The 18,424-nt window shown below is 39.3% G+C and overlaps 1 protein-coding gene and 1 long non-coding RNA gene across 4 annotated transcripts in view; one reads left to right on the top strand and one right to left on the bottom strand.

Annotated features, from left to right (window-relative positions):
* Window positions 1–15,222, bottom strand: part of LOC121670544 — a 30,481-nt gene extending 15,259 nt beyond the window's left edge. Inside the window, exons 1-3 of the long non-coding RNA XR_006018163.1 lie at window positions 15,142–15,222; window positions 2,268–2,320; window positions 369–455 (exon numbers count right to left, since the gene is read on the bottom strand). This is a non-coding gene — a long non-coding RNA (uncharacterized LOC121670544). The remainder of the gene's footprint in view (window positions 1–368; window positions 456–2,267; window positions 2,321–15,141) is intronic.
* The window catches only part of FIGN (fidgetin, microtubule severing factor), a 106,238-nt gene that overhangs the window by 86,041 nt on the left and 1,773 nt on the right, over window positions 1–18,424 (top strand). For all 3 annotated transcript variants that reach the window (XM_042040947.1, XM_042040946.1, XM_042040945.1), the window contains one exon: window positions 10,597–18,424. This exon is cut by the window's right edge and continues 1,773 nt beyond it. In XM_042040947.1, coding sequence (XP_041896881.1) covers window positions 10,605–12,845 — 2,241 coding nt within the window. In that variant the 5' untranslated portion in view covers window positions 10,597–10,604 and the 3' untranslated portion in view covers window positions 12,846–18,424. The remainder of the gene's footprint in view (window positions 1–10,596) is intronic.

Here is an 18,424-nt window from a genome sequence, read left to right as displayed (position 1 = left end):
ACTATGGACAAAATTACAGAAAAATAACACAGATTATTGTTGTTTAAGCTATCAGCTGTACTCAGCTAGTTATTGATATGATCACTGCATGGTTTAGATTTATGTTGTATCTTGAAGGCTGTTTACAGCAATGGCTAAATTTGTGTGATAGCTGCAAAAGACTGGGACATTTTATCAGCTGGGCTCTATAATTTCTTTCTGTTTTTAAAACCAGCATGTATTTCTTTTTCTGCCTGTGCACCCTCTCAATGACATACCGTGTGTCTTAGGACATGGCTCAACTTTTCCTGTTGCAGGATGAACTTTGCTTTATTTTTTGAGAAAGGAGAACCAATATCCAATATGATGAATTAGTTTCTTTTCCTTACCAGTCTCTCCAGGAATATGGAAAAAATATCAGCATACACAGAGTTCAATTTCTCAGTTGAGACATTCTCTCTCTGGAGCCTGTGTGTCTAAAATATATAAATGGAGAGAGAAAGAGAGAAGGAGAGAGAGAGATTTCTATATTTGTCTATAGAAAATTCCCTGTTCCTCCACTCCCTGTCCCCCAGATAATTTGTCAAGTTAACCGAACGATCTATATAGTTCCTTTCAAATGCTCAGGAAATAATACAGCAAGTCCAAAACCAAGAGCATGCAAAAAACTGGCTATATTCAATTTTTCAGTAGTTAATTCAGATACATTTTATTGAGTGAGTGAGAAAGAATCTTTGGAATTTGTGAAATACAGTAATTGAAAGGTTTAAGTGGGGGAAAGATTTATCTCAGCTTAGTTTTTTAGGATGTCAGTTCTTTGGTTGTGCTTCTGCTTTTAATCTTGTTTCTCTGCTTTGGGGGGAGCAGGAAGGAAAGGAAGGGTCAGCTGCTCGCGCAGCCGAGCCGGGGAAGGAGCTGTGCCGGAGCTCTGTTTTCCCTAAGAGCGTGATTAGTACAGTTCTGAGGACTGCACTTAGGTGTTCCCTACCTTGGGGAGGAAATCTCGGGTTCCATGTGGTAACACCATGCCTTCTTACAACAATGTGATCTCCCATGTTGTAATACATTATTGTCTGTCTGGGTTTTTTTTAATGGAGACACCAAATCAGTGTACAGGTTGATAATACAATCCTTTTGCACAGAATATTCTCTTTGGAAAGGCTGTGTGTGCCAGCAGTAGCTGCTCTGATGCGTATAGTAGAGAGAAATGTGTGTGGTGTGTGTCTGGTATGATGGGAAAAAGGGAGAGAGTGGATGAGCTCTGCTAAGAGCTCCCTGCTCTTAATCCTGGGCCATGTCAGGAGCATTCGAAAGCAGTTTATCTTCATATGTCGTCTTGTATATAAGAAACAACACTAAACCCACCAAAACTCATTTCATATGTAGCATTTTCCACAGCCTTCAGATCAAAGTTATTTTCTTCAGACTGGACTAAATTATACACAGGTCCCAGGAGTGAAGGACACTGAATTAATGCACTATGTCAACCAGTCCTGGTTATAGAATATTTTTACTGAAGTGTGAGACGCAACATCTCTTTACTATTTCATTAAAAATTAATGTGCAGATTGCCAAAAAGCATAAATAACATAAACAATTTTTGTGAAAGCATTGTATACTGTGGACATGTTAAGGATATTTTTTTCTTGAGTATCAGATTACTTCTATATATACGTTTAATCAGTATTTGTTCTCATTTAGCTAATTAGCAGAGGTACTCTAATCTGAGCAAAACAACTGCTCATACCCATCCTATTAGGGTAAGTTTTGAAATAAGTGCTTTAAAAGGAAAGCAGTATTCCTGGTTACAAGCTGGAGCACTATGTTACTGGCCCATATAAATTTGCTTTTTCACTTTTGTTAGTTGAACGTAATGGGTCAAACCTGACTACAATTATTTGAAACTTATTGAAATTGAGCTTTGCCTTCATATTTTTAAATCAAATAGAGCTGGCTAGATGAATCTCTGGAATTAATCTTTTGTTTCTATACATAAAGCTATGAAATTCATACCTACTTTTTTTAGGTATGATGAGTGAAAAATATATTAAAATTATATGATAGTGGAATTTATACAGAGTGCTGCTGCTGTTAATTAAAAGGAAATATATTTTAAATAACTCTTGCTGTGTAACTTGGTCTTGTGTTATAAAACAAGGTGATTTCCTAACATTTTGGAACAATTCAGCATCAGTTAAATCTCTTTATTGTGCACCCACTTTGTTCAAATAAAATATGTCCCTGCATGGCAGTTTTAACCCCATTTATCCTCATGCACAAGTGCTCACCTGTTATTTACTCACATAAGAGAAGGTCGATACTGCAGAACAAGGGGAGTGCTCTGTTGTGACATAAAACATACATATTCATTAGCTCTGCTGTCCCTTTGGACACGTGTGGTATGTCCTGATGATCTTCATTTGGCAAAACGAAGTGAGCTTAAGAAGGAAATTGTCTTAATGGATTTACAATACATGAAAAAAAGGTTTTAAAAAGCTTTATTAATGGCAAGGAACCAAAGCAATAATTCTAAGTGTGAATGAAAAAGGAAACAATTTACTAAAACATGATTAGGAACAGAAATGGAAAAATAATAGAATCCAATATTTGGCAATTATAATTTTCAGATATTAAGTTTCTTTTTCCTAGATGTGTTTAGGTCAAGATCCAAATGTTCCATGACAGGCTCCCTAGTGCTGAAAATTTATTCCTTTTGCCTCTCACTTACTTGCTAAAAAACAACTTCAGGGTTTTGTGTTTCACCTGCTTCAGTTGATTACGTGAGAAACACGATAAAGCATGAAGGTATTTTGTCTGCTCTGCTTTTAAGGATTTGTGTTATGCTCTTTCAAAGTAAATGTGCCTCAAACTCCAGTTCTTGAAGGGAAACCAAATAAAAGGCTACTTCTGCTATTTTGTTGACTAAAAAGAGAGTATGCATTTTGCTGTACTTCTAAAAGCTTCAGTTGGGTTTATTTGAGCCTTGAAATAAGCACTTTGGTGGGAGCGCAATCACACTCCAGGTCCAAAACATTTTGTATTTTCAAATATGCATAAATCCTTGTGCCAAGTGGCCAAAGTCCATATCCATTCATTATTATATTTTATCATGTGAATATTCTAATTCTCAGAATCACTAGTTATATTGATTTCCTAGAGTAGTTATATTGATTTTCATGTTTATATGGGCATTAATTGCAGATTATGTGGTATATTAAATCTTTTAAAAATACATTATAGCTATAAGTGTGTGTTCAGTGGACTGCAAAAAGTAATTTTTTTTCATGTAAATTATGCTTACATTTGTTTACAGCTATTGTTCTTCTGAGTATTCTCTCAGAAATTATTATGATCTTATTCATTTGGCATTGAAAAAGCATGCTAGGTCCTTTAAAGACATGATACTGTTCAGAGCTACTTGACAAAAACAGCTTGAAAATTTAAATCCTAGCAAGAGGAAGCATCATAATAGAGTAAAAGAAAATTCAATTATTGTTTTCATTAGTGTGTTTTCTAGTTGGTTTAGAAAAGTGTTATGAGCAAATTAGTATAGTGAAGGCAGACTGATATCATAAAATATTTCAAAGATAAACTGCATTTAATCACAAATAAGACCAATTCTCTACATAGATGGGTTCCAACACACGTGTACATAAATGGTTTTACTTATGGCACATGCTGATTGTGCATCAATGTGATTACACGGCAAGGACGGCTCCCTGAACTGAGAATGTTTTTGTGTCAGGGACTGCTGCTGCACAGAAACCAACACCTCCGAGGTGGGCAGCATGCTGGCACGTCCCGGAGTGCCTCACTAATAGCTCCAGTCCCTACCAGCCGTGTCTGCAGGCTGCCGCGAGGCTGGCCTCTGGATCCAGCCTGCTTCTGCTGGCAAAATATGCCGGTGTCATCTCTGGGCATAGTTTCCCTTTGCTTGCTTGACTATTATTTCTCCTTATTTCTATTTCTTAAGGCCTTTGAAGCTAATGGATCTTCTAAAGGCTGTTTAGCCAGAAATGTCTTTGTGACTATCAAAGGCTGCTTTATGTAAATGGCAGGGAGGGGGCTTGTGGGAAGAGAACTCATGTGCTGTAGATGTATTGCAATTTGCTGTTGTAAGGTGTGAATGTGTGATTTTAAAAGAATAATCATTTGACAGTATTTAAGTTAGATAGTTGGGGTGTTTGAGATAGTTCAGATTGAGATTTCATGTCTGGAATTTTGTTTTTAACTGGTCCAGGCTCGCATAAAATATGTTGCATTTTTCTTACCACTTTTATCTTTAAGTGCTGTTGACATATACGTGATCCTCAATATTACTCATGATTTAAGTGTTTTGTTTTAAAGATTGAAATGCTTTCACTATCCTTGCTAGATGGAAATCATATTGTAAATACCCTGCTCCCACTGATGCGTGGGGCATGCATATATAATAAGAGGAAGAACAGACCCCTACCAAGAAAATGCTGAGAGCACTTTCCAGGCCTGTTTTTGTGAGTTTGTGGCTGCCACTTACTGAAAAAAGCTTACAAAGTTGGGACTGTACAGCTGGGCATCTCAGTTGGAGGCTCATCCTCCCACTGAGTCCTTTGACGTCAAAGGAGTTCCTCATGGACTAGAGCAGAGGTCTTCACTGAGTAATTAGAAAATAAATGTGGGAATCATTTTCTTTCCTTTTTTTCTTTCCCTGCAAAACATAATTAGCTCAATCCACTCTTCAAAATCCCTCCTGTTTCCAATTAAGAGAGATCGGTTGCACTATCTTCAAACAGCTGAAATTTTGCTTATTAATAAAAAATTGAGTGTAAAAGAATTGTTTTATCTTGAATTAATTTTTATTATTACGGGACATATGACAGTATACAGTCTTATAAAATATTATCAGATTTAGTACAAATCCAGGGAGTTGTGTGTCCTACATCTTGCACAGCAGTTACAGCATGACTCATTTATTCAGCTCTGCCCAACACTTAAGAAGGACTTTAGAATGTGGCTTTAGGGCCTCATCCTCAAGGTAATAACACCTTCAGCCCTCACTGAAGTAAATGGTTTGAGGTATACTGGCATGTTCCCAATAAGGCACCTATTCAAGTCGATAGCTCTTTTGACAGAGCCAATCTCCGTATGTCCACAAGAAACAAACCCTTGGCTAAAATCATTATGGTCTGTTGTGTGAATACTCAGTGTCTTGAATAACTGGGGACAGGGCTGAGGGTAGTAGTTCAGCGGGCCGGGACAGTGTTTGGGGTCCTAGGCTAAATCTGTAAGCAATCCAAAGTGATGAAGTTCACATCCACTTTCGAGTCTAGAGAGAAAATGGTTGATGGTGCTCAGAGCTGTGGCTTTGGAGTTGTTTCCTACCTTGCAGCAGTGTGCTATGGACACTTAGCAGAAGTATCCGTTTACTTGTTCACCCCTGGTGCAGTGCAGCCCTTTTCAACAGCGCATTAGGCAGTTGCTCAGATCATATTTAATGACAGGCCTAAAGTTAAGAACCTGCTTGAGCTCCTGATGCTTGCAAAGGAAGCTGCAGATGTGTGCTAGGTAGGACCTATGCACTGCAGGGGTGAATGGGGCAGGAAAAGAGAGACCACGAGAAGAGAAGAATTATTTTCTTTTGCCTCAGGTATGTTGAAGGAACAGTTGAAGGCCCCTGATCCAAACTGAAGCTTTGGTAGCTGGTTGGGAAGGTTGGTGTACTGCCCTGTTTCTAGTGCCTGTGCAGCAGCTCTGGGACATTTAGGTTTTTTGCACCAGCATCTATGGAAGTGCAGTGCAATCTCTTCCAGTATCTTCAGAAATCCACAGCTGCATATGATTTAATTTTAGTTTGATTATTTTATTAGAGGTGTGAATAGATGAGAGGTTTACTAAAGTCCCAGTATCCTTTCTCTGAAGCACATTTTTGCTAGGCAACTTGGTGAGTTGGGACACTGTAAATCCTTTGTGGTGGTTTTACCCAGTGTGGTCCTATTTCTGGACCATGTTTCCATGCCTGGAAACAGAAACCCTTGTATTTAAATTGAAAGCAAAGGCTAGTTATTTATCTTTTTTGACAGATATAATCCTGTAAGGGGATGAGAAGTTTCGACCTGATACTGAGGGCACCAGCACTGGGGGGCTCTTTGTATGTACAAACTCATCCAAGCTCCCAGCAGGATCAGGCCCTGCTGGACAGTGAGGATGTGTAGGATGTTGTTTGTTCATTTTTGCATTCAGATTGCAATGTTATTTTTTCGTAACTCTGGCATTTTTTTCCCTTTTTGTTTGTTTTTTTTTTGTTTGTTTGTTTTTAATTTTCATTCATATATCTGAATACATAAGTGGCTTTCAGCCATATGGAATTATTATTATATGTGCAACTGATGAAGTATCATGTATTAGATTTTCCGTTTTCAGGCTAAGTGCACAATATTAGAAGGGGAAATATGGTCAAACACTTAGTTTGAAGTAATTCCATAATGAAATTGTTGACTATAATTACTTTAAATGTAATCCAGATAGATCCAACTGTAATAATTATGGAGCAGGGATGTATAGCAAGGCTGTCAGGACAAGGAAAAATAGATACTACTAAAAAAGCCTACGCTACCTCTCTATATAATGTATTAAATTTATCTTAAAAGCAATTCTCTGATAAGTACATATGTGTACTTAAGGAACAGAATCCTTTCCTTTTGCCTTTTACAGCCCATACCAGCACACTTTACACAGTTCAAAAATGTCGATAGTTCAGCGGATTCCTAAGTTAGCAAAGATCTTTTTTTTTTTAAATACATTCAGCCTTGCATTGCTTCTGGATTTTCAGAAAGTTATTAACCAAATACACTATCTGCAGGACTGGGGTTTATGTCAGAGTTTAAATTACACTAAAATAAAAAAATGCAACCTCTAAATATGCCCTGATTTACCTGATTTTAGATGTTTACATCAGCATTTGAAGTCCTAACAAAGGAAATGCAGAAAGATGTATCAGCTAAAACAAAAAGGAATTAATAAGATACAAGTTGAAATATGGAGAGGGAGTGGCTACAAACATTAAGCAATTTGGGGCTAAGGGTGGGCAGAGGGAAGGGGAATGTTTGCATAATTAAAAAGTACAACAGCTGCTTCTTCTTCTTTTTTTCTCCCAAATCAGACATTTGACTTTCGTCAAACAATTTGTGAGCTATTATCAAATAGTGTCAAACCTAGCGAAAGTTTTCTGCTTTTTCAATTAATATCAAATTGAGGAAATGGCTCTTTGTGCCCCCCAGTCCAGACCATTCCAGTAGACTTCATGTAAATTCAGATTTCTTCACTGCTTACTAATGCAAAAAATGTGCTTATGGTTAACTATTAACCTATGCTTCCAAATAACACTAATGATTGCGATGTGCTGGAATAAATGCTCATGTTTCATGAGATGAGAACAGTCCTGTTCTCTTAAGCTTATCTAATCAAAGCCTAATCCTGCCTTTACAGCCTTTGTTAAATGCACTGGTATTTAATATGCATCAATAAATAAACTTTCAATTATTGTTCAGTGAGCATATCCAAAGATAGCAAGACAGTGTGAAACTACTGGTCTATCCAGCAATTATTCTAAATAAAGAATGCTGATGATGTGATTTTTCCCTCCTCTTATAATGAACAATTTAGATTTTCTGACATTCTTTGCAGCCTCATAATAAGGAAAAGAAATTAATCTAGACAAAATTCAAAGAATTTAATTTTTACACAATCTAAATACATCTCCCCACTATGCCTATAAATTTAATTATTTTATTTTAAAAACACATGTTCCATTCTAAATAAAAAAGACCAACAGATGAAATTTTTTAAGTATTTGTGAAAGGTATTTTGAAAAGCTTACGAAGTAGGTAGTGTGTGATATATGTTATTCAGCTCTGACCCAGTACATTCTATTATCTCTTTAAATTGAATAGGCTTTCTTTTAGAAGCAGTCAAAAACAATGTGTCAAAAGCATATTCATTAACTACAGTACAAGTACAGTCCTATCAGGTTCTCTGTTCCATCCATGTCTATTTTGCCTTCTTTTTCCAAAGTTTCACTGCTGCTTTAGTGCATTCTTTGCAGAGTCTTTCCCATGGCATCTGTTCATTAGTATCTAGTGAAACATCAACCTCCTCAAGTTTTTCTGCATCTCTGTAACAGAAGCTTTCAGTGTTTTGGTAACCTTATAAGCAAAACATTGCAGAACACAGATAGGGTTTGTTTGTTTTGTTTGACTTTTTTTTTGTAATGAGGCAGTTAACCTGTATGCTGTCATGCAGTTCTATGTTACAAGAACATTAATATTTTTTGCTTTTAAAAAAGCTTGTGGTATTTCTCATGACATTAGAATAACTTCAGATGCTGATTACTTGCAACTGGGTCTTAGTGATTTGCTCTTCAGATTTCCAGCAGAATTTAACAAGGTGTGATTTCTGGACCTTTCTGATAGTATCTCATTAAAATTGCATTTTTTTAAATGCAATTATTTAAATACATTTAAATAATTTTTCCCAATTTCATTATATACTTACTCCCTCTAAAAGACAATGGTTGAAACAATTAGAAAAAAATATTATATTAGTGGTAGATGATAGAAACAAATCTGACAAAACCTCAGTCTCAAAGCTGCATTTGTCAAAAGCACTTCTCTGAATAACTTTTCTAGGATAACTGTATAATTATTAACAGATATTTTTATCAAGTTGTCAAATTGTTTGAAAAATGAGAGAGAAAGAGAATGCTCAGGAAGAAAAAAATCCACAAGTAATCAATGGCATGCTCAGAAGGAGTGAGATTTGCAATAGTTGTACTAATAAAATATAAGGCTCAATTAGAGGTACTTTGCCATTTTCAGCCTAAATTGAAATGATTTGGTGATTTGCAAATACGTGAATCCAAAAAAAGAAAAAAATAGAAGAATCCAAATGCAAATGAGTGCAACCACAATAAAATATAATTGCAAATGAATCTGTTGCTTTATTCATTTATTGTGTAATTACTGCAATCCTTCCCACCTTGTTTTCAGTATTTCTTAATCATTAAGTCGGAAGCATGACAGCAGTGCCAGCCCTGGCATGATTCTCTTTGACTAAAACCTTGTAAATTAACACAATTAGCACAGCATCATCCTGCTAATTAACTTCCAGTGTCTGGTGCAGTGGTTTTGCAAACAAGGAAGAGGGAGTCAGAAGGGAATAAACATGCCATTCTGTTACCAAACTGTGTGCTGTGTTAGGTTTAGCTCAGCGAGGCTAAGCTGGCCATGTCAGATGCCAGAGTCAGGCAATGAAGAGCTAAAGGGGTTGGGGAGAGAAACAGGAGGGGGTAGAAGCTGTCAAAATAGACTGCAGTAATTCAGAGGGGAGCTAGTGCCACAGATGCTTCATTTCGACTAGGCCTCCTCCTTATCAAGGAATCTGTGCCAGAGGGCACAAGACTGTTTGCAAAAATCACTTTTGGTAATACGAGAGAGATTAAGGAGGTCTATTTGATACAGCTGTACAAAACCCAGCAATGTGTCTACCATGCATAGGTACAAGTTGGAGGGAGTTTTCTTAACGCTTGTAAATTGCTCTTACCTATTGCAGTGGATTGCAAAGAGGAAGGACAATTCACATCACATTATTAAAAGATTAATTGCTTTAGTATGACATATGCACTTTTTTTCTTTTTTTTTTTTTTTAATGATAGGTTTGGTTTTGGTTTTGTATTGCTTATTCTGGGGTTTTTTTATAGCTAGCTGTGGAAGCCACAGAACTTTTAGGGACTTGGCTTCATTTCTTTTTCCTTTTCTTCATCTTTTTTTTAGCTTTATTTTTTTTCTTTAACCCTCTTTCTTTGTACCCTGGAGGCTGTGAAGCAGAGGGGGGGGAAGAGAAAGCACGCAAGGAGACCGACAGACAAGTCATGCTTGTTTTTTTTTTCCAGACCCTCAACAACAGAACTGAGAGGCAGAAAGGAGCCAGTTGTAATTCATACCGAGTTGTAGGCTTTGTGTGATGAAAGCGACAGAGCGCTGCCTGGGAGATTGCTTTGCTGCACTCCACGAAGCAGATTTGAAACTGTCGTGGACCACTTTAGATGAGAGTTGGATTATGGAATGACCTGCTATGTCTGTGTCATATTGTTCTGCGCAGGGTGCATTATACTCTGCTAACTAGGTGTTCAGTACCAAATAAGAGAGGTATCCTAGATGTGATCTGTCAGCTGTGTCTCATATTTTTATATTGGTTAAAATATGAAACTGAAACTGTGATGAAAGAGGACAGAGCAGTTGGATGCCTTGTATGTTAACAGTAAATCTCCACTCAGAGTATTTAAAATGTACTGAGTTTTATTTAATTACTTCGAGAGCTGTAGCATTACCTATATTTTTTAAACAAAAAATTGACCCCCTCCTGAATTGGCAAAAAATTTGGCTATGTGGGTATGTCCCTGTAACAAACCAACCATACCGCTTCTTAAAAACATTACATTTTCTTTCCCTAACAACTGGTGGTGTTAAGTACGGTGTTTCAGAGAGCTGAAGAAGTTCACAGGCTGCATGTTTGAGAACTCATTTGAAAACACATGGAAAAAGCTGAGGTCACTGTTAACTGTGTTATTTCCTACTGCCCTAGGCTTGAAGATGCAGTGGACGCCGGAGCATGCCCAGTGGCCAGAACAGCACTTCGATATCACTTCCACCACCCGGTCCCCAGCCCACAAGGTGGAAGCCTACCGGGGGCACCTGCAGCGCACCTACCAGTACGCCTGGGCCAATGACGACATCTCGGCTCTCACCGCCTCCAACCTTCTGAAAAAGTATGCAGAAAAATATTCTGGTATTTTGGAAGGCCCGGCTGAGCGACCCATTCTTAGCAATTACTCTGACGCTCCCTCGGGGCTGGTGAATGGTCGGAAGAATGAAAGTGAGCCTTGGCAGCCATCCCTGAACTCGGAGAGTGTGTATCCCATGAACTGTGTCCCAGATGTCATCACTGCCAGCAAAGCTGGGGTAAGTGCAGCCCTCCCTCCCGCAGATGTCTCAGCCAGCATCGGGAGCTCTCCTGGCGTGGCCAGTAACCTGGCTGAACCCAGTTACTCCAGCAGCACCTGTGGAAGTCACACCGTTCCCAGTCTTCATTCAGGGCTCCCATCTCAGGAATATGCCACAGGATACAATGGCTCGTACTTGCATACCAGTTACAGTGGCCAGCCAGCACCTGCACTTCCATCCCCTCATCCATCCCCCCTGCATAGCTCGGGACTTTTACAGCCCCCTCCACCGCCGCCACCACCAGCCCTCGTCCCTGGCTACAACGGGACCTCCAACCTCTCCAGTTACAGCTACCCTTCCGCCAGTTATCCTCCTCAAACCGCTGTTGGCCCTGGGTACAGCCCTGGGGGTGCCCCGCCACCCTCGGCTTACCTGCCTTCAGGAATCCCTGCTCCAACCCCTCTGCCCCCAACCACTGTCCCCAGCTACTCCTACCAGGGCCATGGTCTGACGCCAATTGCGCCATCTGCCCTGACAAACAGTTCAGCCAGCTCTCTCAAAAGGAAAGCTTTCTACATGGCAGGGCAAGGAGAAATGGACTCCAGTTATGGAAATTACAGCTATGGCCAACAGAGATCTACACAGAGTCCAATGTATCGAATGCCAGACAACAGCATTTCAAATGCAAACAGAGGGAATGGTTTTGACAGAAGTGCTGAAACATCATCCTTAGCATTTAAGCCAACAAAGCAGCTAATGTCCTCTGAACAGCAAAGGAAATTCAGTAGCCAGTCCAGTAGGGCTTTAACACCCCCATCCTATAGTACTGCTAAAAACTCACTGGGTTCGAGATCGAGTGACTCGTTTGGGAAGTATAGCTCCCCAGTAATGAATGAGCATGGTGACGAGCATAGGCAGCTCCTCCCTCACCCAATGCAAGGCCCGGGACTTCGTGCAGCTACCTCATCCAACCACTCTGTGGACGAGCAACTGAAGAATACTGACACACACCTCATTGACCTTGTTACCAATGAGATTATCAACCAAGGACCTCCCGTGGACTGGAGCGACATTGCTGGCCTAGATCTAGTAAAGGCCATCATTAAGGAGGAGGTTTTATGGCCAGTATTGAGGTCAGATGCATTCAATGGACTGACTGCTCTACCTCGGAGCATCCTTTTATTTGGACCTCGGGGAACAGGCAAAACATTAATGGGCAGATGTATAGCTAGTCAGCTGGGGGCCACCTTTTTCAAAATCACTGGCTCTGGCCTTGTCACAAAGTGGTTAGGGGAAGGAGAAAAAATTGTCCATGCCTCCTTCCTCGTGGCAAGGTGTCGCCAACCCTCGGTGATTTTTGTTAGTGACATTGATATGCTCCTTTCCTCTCAAGTGAGTGAAGAACATAGTCCAGTAAGTCGGATGAGAACCGAGTTCCTTATGCAGCTGGACACTGTACTGACTTCTGCTGAGGACCAAATAGTAGTAATTTGCGCCACGAGTAAACCAGAAGAAATTGATGAATCTCTTCGAAGGTACTTCATGAAACGACTTTTAATTCCACTTCCTGACAGCACAGCGAGACACCAGATAATAGTACAACTGCTCTCACAGCACAATTACTGTCTCAATGACAAGGAGGTTGCACTGCTTGTCCAGCGCACAGAAGGCTTTTCTGGACTAGATGTGGCTCACTTATGTCAGGAAGCCGTGGTGGGCCCACTCCATGCCATGCCAGCCACAGACCTTTCAGCCATTATGCCCAGCCAGTTGAGGCCAGTTACATATCAAGACTTTGAAAATGCTTTCTGCAAGATACAGCCTAGCATATCTCAAAAAGAGCTTGATACATATGTTGAATGGAACAAAATGTTTGGTTGCAGTCAGTGATGCTACTTAAAAAAAAATGTAATGAATGTTGGCACACACAGAATCTGCTACATAGGGGTAGAGAACCCTTTTCAGTAGTGTTAAAATTGCAAAGGGTACTGGGAAGACTACAATTTACCTTGCCTCTAAAGAGCCAGGGTATACTTGAAGGAAAAGTGCATCAAACAAGAGCTGCTGATCTGAAAAAGCCACACGTGACAGAAAGCGCATGTTGATGCTCAGTTCTGTTCAAGCTAGACAATACTCACCAAGGAGCAAGGTGCAAGTGGGTTGATTTCAGAAGGACATGAACCCTGTGTGTTGATTCCATTCTGCTGTTCTTGAGATTTAGTTGCTGTCAAGTGCCTGAAGTGGTGCTTTATTTTTTGTTTGCCTCACAATTACATTGGTGGCATGTGCTAATATAAAGAGCTTTAACTTCAAACATTATTGGACTAAAGAGATGAACGGTTGTGTTGCGACAGAGAGCCAGATTTTTGCTATTCTAAGAGCAACAGTATTCCTCAATCCTGTCTGTTCTGTGGTGTTAAACTAAGAACAGGTAAAACAGGGTAATGGTAATCTGGACCTTAATTTCTGCAGTTCATTTCTTTTAATGTTCTGTCTGCAAAAACTCAGGAAAGTGATTGTGATTTGTACAGTACCTCAAAGGAATGTGTTGAAAGCACTATGTACTGCTGAGAGTTATAGGCTAGGCTTCAATGTTACTTTATATTAAATATGTATGTTTACCTCAACAATTGGAATATGGCAAGGAAAATTATTTTGAATGTATCCAGGAAAAAACTAAAGCGTGATATGACTGAAGCTTTACAGTTTTTAAAAATAGAAACAAAAGCATTTCCCAGTGTTCAGGAATGGTTCTTTTGCCAATTTGTCACATCAAACCAGAGCAGAATGATTTTTCTTGTTGGTAAACTGTAAGAGTTTTCAGCATATTGCTCCTTGATAATAACGTGATACAGTCTTTAGAAGGTGCATAGATGAATGAAAGAGCCACTTAATCGGTTTATGTTAGCATCTGAAACAGTCAAACGTAAGATTTGGTAGGATTCTGAGAGGCAAATTACCTTAAGCTGTGACGGCTGGCCTTTGTTGCATGGCTCTAGTCGTAGTTTTGAGGCTATTTTGGTGAAGCTGTAGGGAGTGGAATCAGTGTAGGTCGCTGGTAGAGCTATGGGTTGCAGAGCTGTTTATAGCAGTGCAGTGGACTGTGACCAAACAAACAGTACAAATAACAAAGCAAAACTGAACCCTCAAAGTACATTTACTTCCCTTCCCAAACTGTAAAGTTGAGTTTTTGTTGTGTACGTATGGCTTCATTGTCCTTAATGCAATCTTCATTTAGCATCCATTAAGAAATCTTTCAGGCTGGAGTGTGCCCACCATTATTTCTACCTCAGTTTTGTTACGTTTCTCTTGGAAAGCAAAGTAAGAAATAGGGCAAAAAACACCACCAACACAAGTCAGATTACATTAGGAATGTGAACCTGCTAAACAAGTTTCAGAGAGCTGCTGTTTTTTCCCCTGAAGTCAAGTTTTTCTCTGTTAGTGCTCTTTACCCCCTCCTTTTTCCTCCCCCAAATATACATATTCTGGTGTCTTCCTTCTGGAAAGACTAGCTGGCATGTGTGGCATTTTGCTCAGTTCTCCCCCACCCAGCTCCCCCTTCTTTTTATCCTTTAATGCTTTCCGTGCAACTCTTTTGGTGACAGCTGACTGATGTTGGGTAATGTCTCTGAGCAAGAGCAGTGTGTGTTGCAGCTGCCCAAAGCCTCTGCCATCACATGAACAAAACAGCCTTGCTTTTTTGAATGTATTTTTTGTTTACTTTAAGGAAACAGTAACAAAACTGTTGCAAAGCACTGGCATTTAATGTTTCTCTTAAGTAATGTACGTCCAGAACATTAAATAAATGCACTGAAAAGCCCCAAGAAGAGAGATACCAATCTGTTACTAGGTCATGTTTGTCTTCTCAAAAATTGTACAGACCTTGTCCGTTTTGTTAAATCAATGGAGACATTTAGCGTTCAGAAAGCTAATGAGGGATTTTGTGATATTGCTGGAAATTTATGACTCTTGATTATTACTTTTCTTTATTTTTCTTTTAAGATATATATATATATATTTAGATAGAACATGCTAAAAACAGAGCAAATAAACCAAAATCTAATTTAAGATGGATTCCTGGCAAACATTTTGTCTATCTAAAACTTTATGTTTTAAGCATAAAAGTACCATTTTAAAAACAGTGCCTTTCATTAAGGATATAGAAAGTAAGACTTAAGTACATCACCTGCTTTTCTTGTTTTTTCTTTTTCTTTTCAACAGCAATTACAGTCTATGATCCTTGTTATGACCCAGTCTTTCTGCTTCCCCAAACCTCCACAGGCTGCTTCTTCACCCCGGTCATTCCACCATCCTCGTATTTGGGAGATGCTGATGTCCCCATTAGCTGTAGGTTCACACTGATCACACTGGCAAGTACACTGTTGCAGGTCGCTGACCCAATTTCTGTCTTAGACACTGCCTTTCATATCTGCCATTGAGCTGTGCTCATTTAAAAGGCTCAGACAAGTTTTGATAAACTGTTTCTCCCAACTATATTCCTAACATTTTTTTTCAGCTTGTAAAATGAAAACTACGCACTGAGTGTTTTTTCCCTCCTCTTTTTATCCTGTAGCAAAACCAAAAGCAAACAGAATTATAGACAGTCCCTTTCTCTTCCAGCTTTAAGTCATTCTCTCTAAAAAGTCACTCTGGGAAATGGATTTTTCAAATGTTAACCAAAGTGAGAAGCAGGCAGAAACTGAAGTGGTGTGAAAGTGCAGGTTCCACACACACATGCTCACGTTCTCCAGGTCTCAATTCAGTTTTGGGCGGCAGAAGTGGAAAACTTCATCCTATCATGGCTGCTGTAAGGAGAGGAAAACAGAGCCAGATTGTTACCCAAATCCTTCCTTACTAGCAGCTGTCCTTGGTATAGCTTTGGGAGGGTGCCTGTTGAATTTGGTGAGAGCTTGGCCAGGAACTGCTAACAGGAGGCACCTCAGCCCTTCTCCAAGTTGGTTTCTGGCCACTCCTTTGACAGAATTCAGGGCTGAGCCGGCTAAACCCCCTGCCGTGTCCTGTCCTTATTCTTTCCTTCCTTCTCTCACATTCAGTCCCTGTTTTGTCCCTAGTGAGCAGGTTTTGGCATGCTGCTGGTCCTTCACCCCTCTCAGCAGCCTTCTAGTCACTGAAGCACTATCCTGAACTTGAGCGGGTCCCAAAGGGTAGGATTGTTTTTGAGAAGAGAGAAAAAATACATTTTAATGGTGTTTTCAGGACGAAATATTTGCTGGTCTTAGACGTTTCCATGGTGGAAAGCTGTTTGTTGTCTTTTACAATTGGGCAAAGCTGGGGGCTGCTGCCACAGAAATGCCCAGGTGTTTGGCTGGGGCTTCCTGCCACTGGCACAACCCTGAATTTTAAGGAACCTGAAATTGTTAAAGAGCATCTGCTGTGTCAGCCTATCACTGCAGATGCTTTATGTCATATTTTTATGTGTGGGTTCCATTCTGCATCAGCTCCTTTTCTTCCTTGTACCTTCAGTAACAGCTATAGCAACAAAAGTAAAATAAATTGGAGGAATATTCCTGCAAGCTGAAGGATCAATATCAATTCAAGGAGGAGTTCATAATGACCTTATGTGAGACAGAAATGGAAATACTCTATACTTCTGGCATGTTTCTCTTCAAAATATTTAGAACATTAGTGACAATTTATAAAAGTTTGCTGACTGAGCTGATCAATGGAATGTGAAGGCAGTTTACTTTAAGGCTATTTACTTTCACATGGATTATTTATCTGTTAGTCAGTCTGTATTCTACTCAAATGCAGAGAGATGGGCAAAATGTTTTCTTGAGCATTACAAACCTACCAAGGGGAAAATCAACCATCTGACTAAAATACATAGGCCATACACCATCTGGGTGTCTTTACCAGCTGTTTGGAGGCTGTGCTCTGTAAAATGGTACAAGGTCATATTTAGGTGGGTTTTCATAGGATGTTTCTTTAGGGGATCGTCTAGTTAAAGAGTTGCAAATTAATTCCTGCATCAAGATGTTAATACATTGAAAGCAAATTTGGGGATATGACCAGGGTTTTCACTGTCTGCAAATACAAATGACTTCAGGTAAAGGGCTGTTCTTACAATCCCCCTGCATTTTTCTCTCAAGCACTCCATCACAAGGGAGAGTGTATTACTCAGATCTGAAGGATACACTTTGTCACAAAACAAGGCCACCAAAAGTTGTAGGGCCTCCTACGCTTTCACTTACACCAGTTTGAAGGTGGTATAACCCTTTTGACTTAAAGGAATTACTCCTGATTTCTGCCCTTGTTAGAAAAGTCATCCCTCCAATGTATAATAACCTATATCTGTTGGTTTTCATCATCAGCTCTGAAAGCTAACCTTGTCCTCACAGCACTCCTTTCCATCTTGTATGTGTGCATGTGTGTATATAATATTTATATGTGCATACACACCATGTCCAAAAAATAGCTTTGTCTCTTTACTTAAAAAAAAAAAAAAAGAAAAAAGAAAAAAAAAAGGAAAAGTCATTTAATTGTCTGCAGATTTATATGAAGCACATTAGTAAACATGGAGATATTAGTATTTCAGAATTCAAAAAAAGCCCAGCTGTGCTGGTGACTAACCAATACATGAACTGAAGCTCACACTCTGCAAGGACCTTTGGTTGACATTCGATTTTGAACCTGCCAGATGCATTTTTGTGAACCAGGGATACTGCATCTTTAATGAACAAGTCTCTACTCTTTCCCCTGTTTTTAAATACAACACAAGCAGTGTAGCACTAGGCACTGCAATTGTCAAAGACAATTAGACTGAAAGCAGGAAAATTTCACCTCCCTGTCTCAGTGATATGTAGAATGTCGGCAGTATGGGTCAGCCTTGCCACAGAGTTGTGTGAGAATATATGAATCAGTCCTATAGAATGTTAAATATTTATAAAATGGTTCTGTACTACACCAAGGTTGGGAGCACATTCATTCCTTCTTGTTGTTTTATAATGGAAAAAGAAGCAAAAGTTTATTTCCAAACCTAAACTTTGTGTGGTTCATTTTTCTTTTTTTTTTCTTTTTGTTTTGTTTTTGTTCTTGTGGTTTATATGCAGTTGCTAGAGGCTTTTCATTTCCTTTTTAAAAATATTTTTCATCAGATGTGCGTTCAGACATTTGTTCTTTAAAACCATTTCTACCTCATTGCTACATATTGTACATGTAGTATTTATTTGTTGTCTTTTTTTGAATGTCATGCATTTCGTAAGAAAAAGACTTGTCCTTGAACTTGAACAGTCTACCTCAGAAAGACTGTCTTTACACTGAACAGTATTAACAACCTAAATGATAAGACGCATTAGTGAAGTGTGGCAGGGTAGATAATGCACGAGTACTTGGGATACTGATGGACTTTTAATTGTACTCATAACACAAGACTGCTTAAAGGAACTTAAAGGAAATTATGCACTGTGTAGGTCTTCATCAAGGTCCCATTTTGGCATGCTATATAAAAA

The sequence above is a fragment of the Corvus kubaryi genome, unplaced genomic scaffold (genome assembly GCF_017639235.1).
Source record: "Corvus kubaryi isolate FWS band 111438036 unplaced genomic scaffold, C.kubaryi_AGA036_p1.0 37396, whole genome shotgun sequence".
In the NCBI taxonomy this organism is placed as follows: domain Eukaryota; kingdom Metazoa; phylum Chordata; class Aves; order Passeriformes; family Corvidae; genus Corvus; species Corvus kubaryi.
Note: the sequence above shows the minus strand (reverse complement) of the source record. Positions and strands in the feature narration are given on the sequence as shown.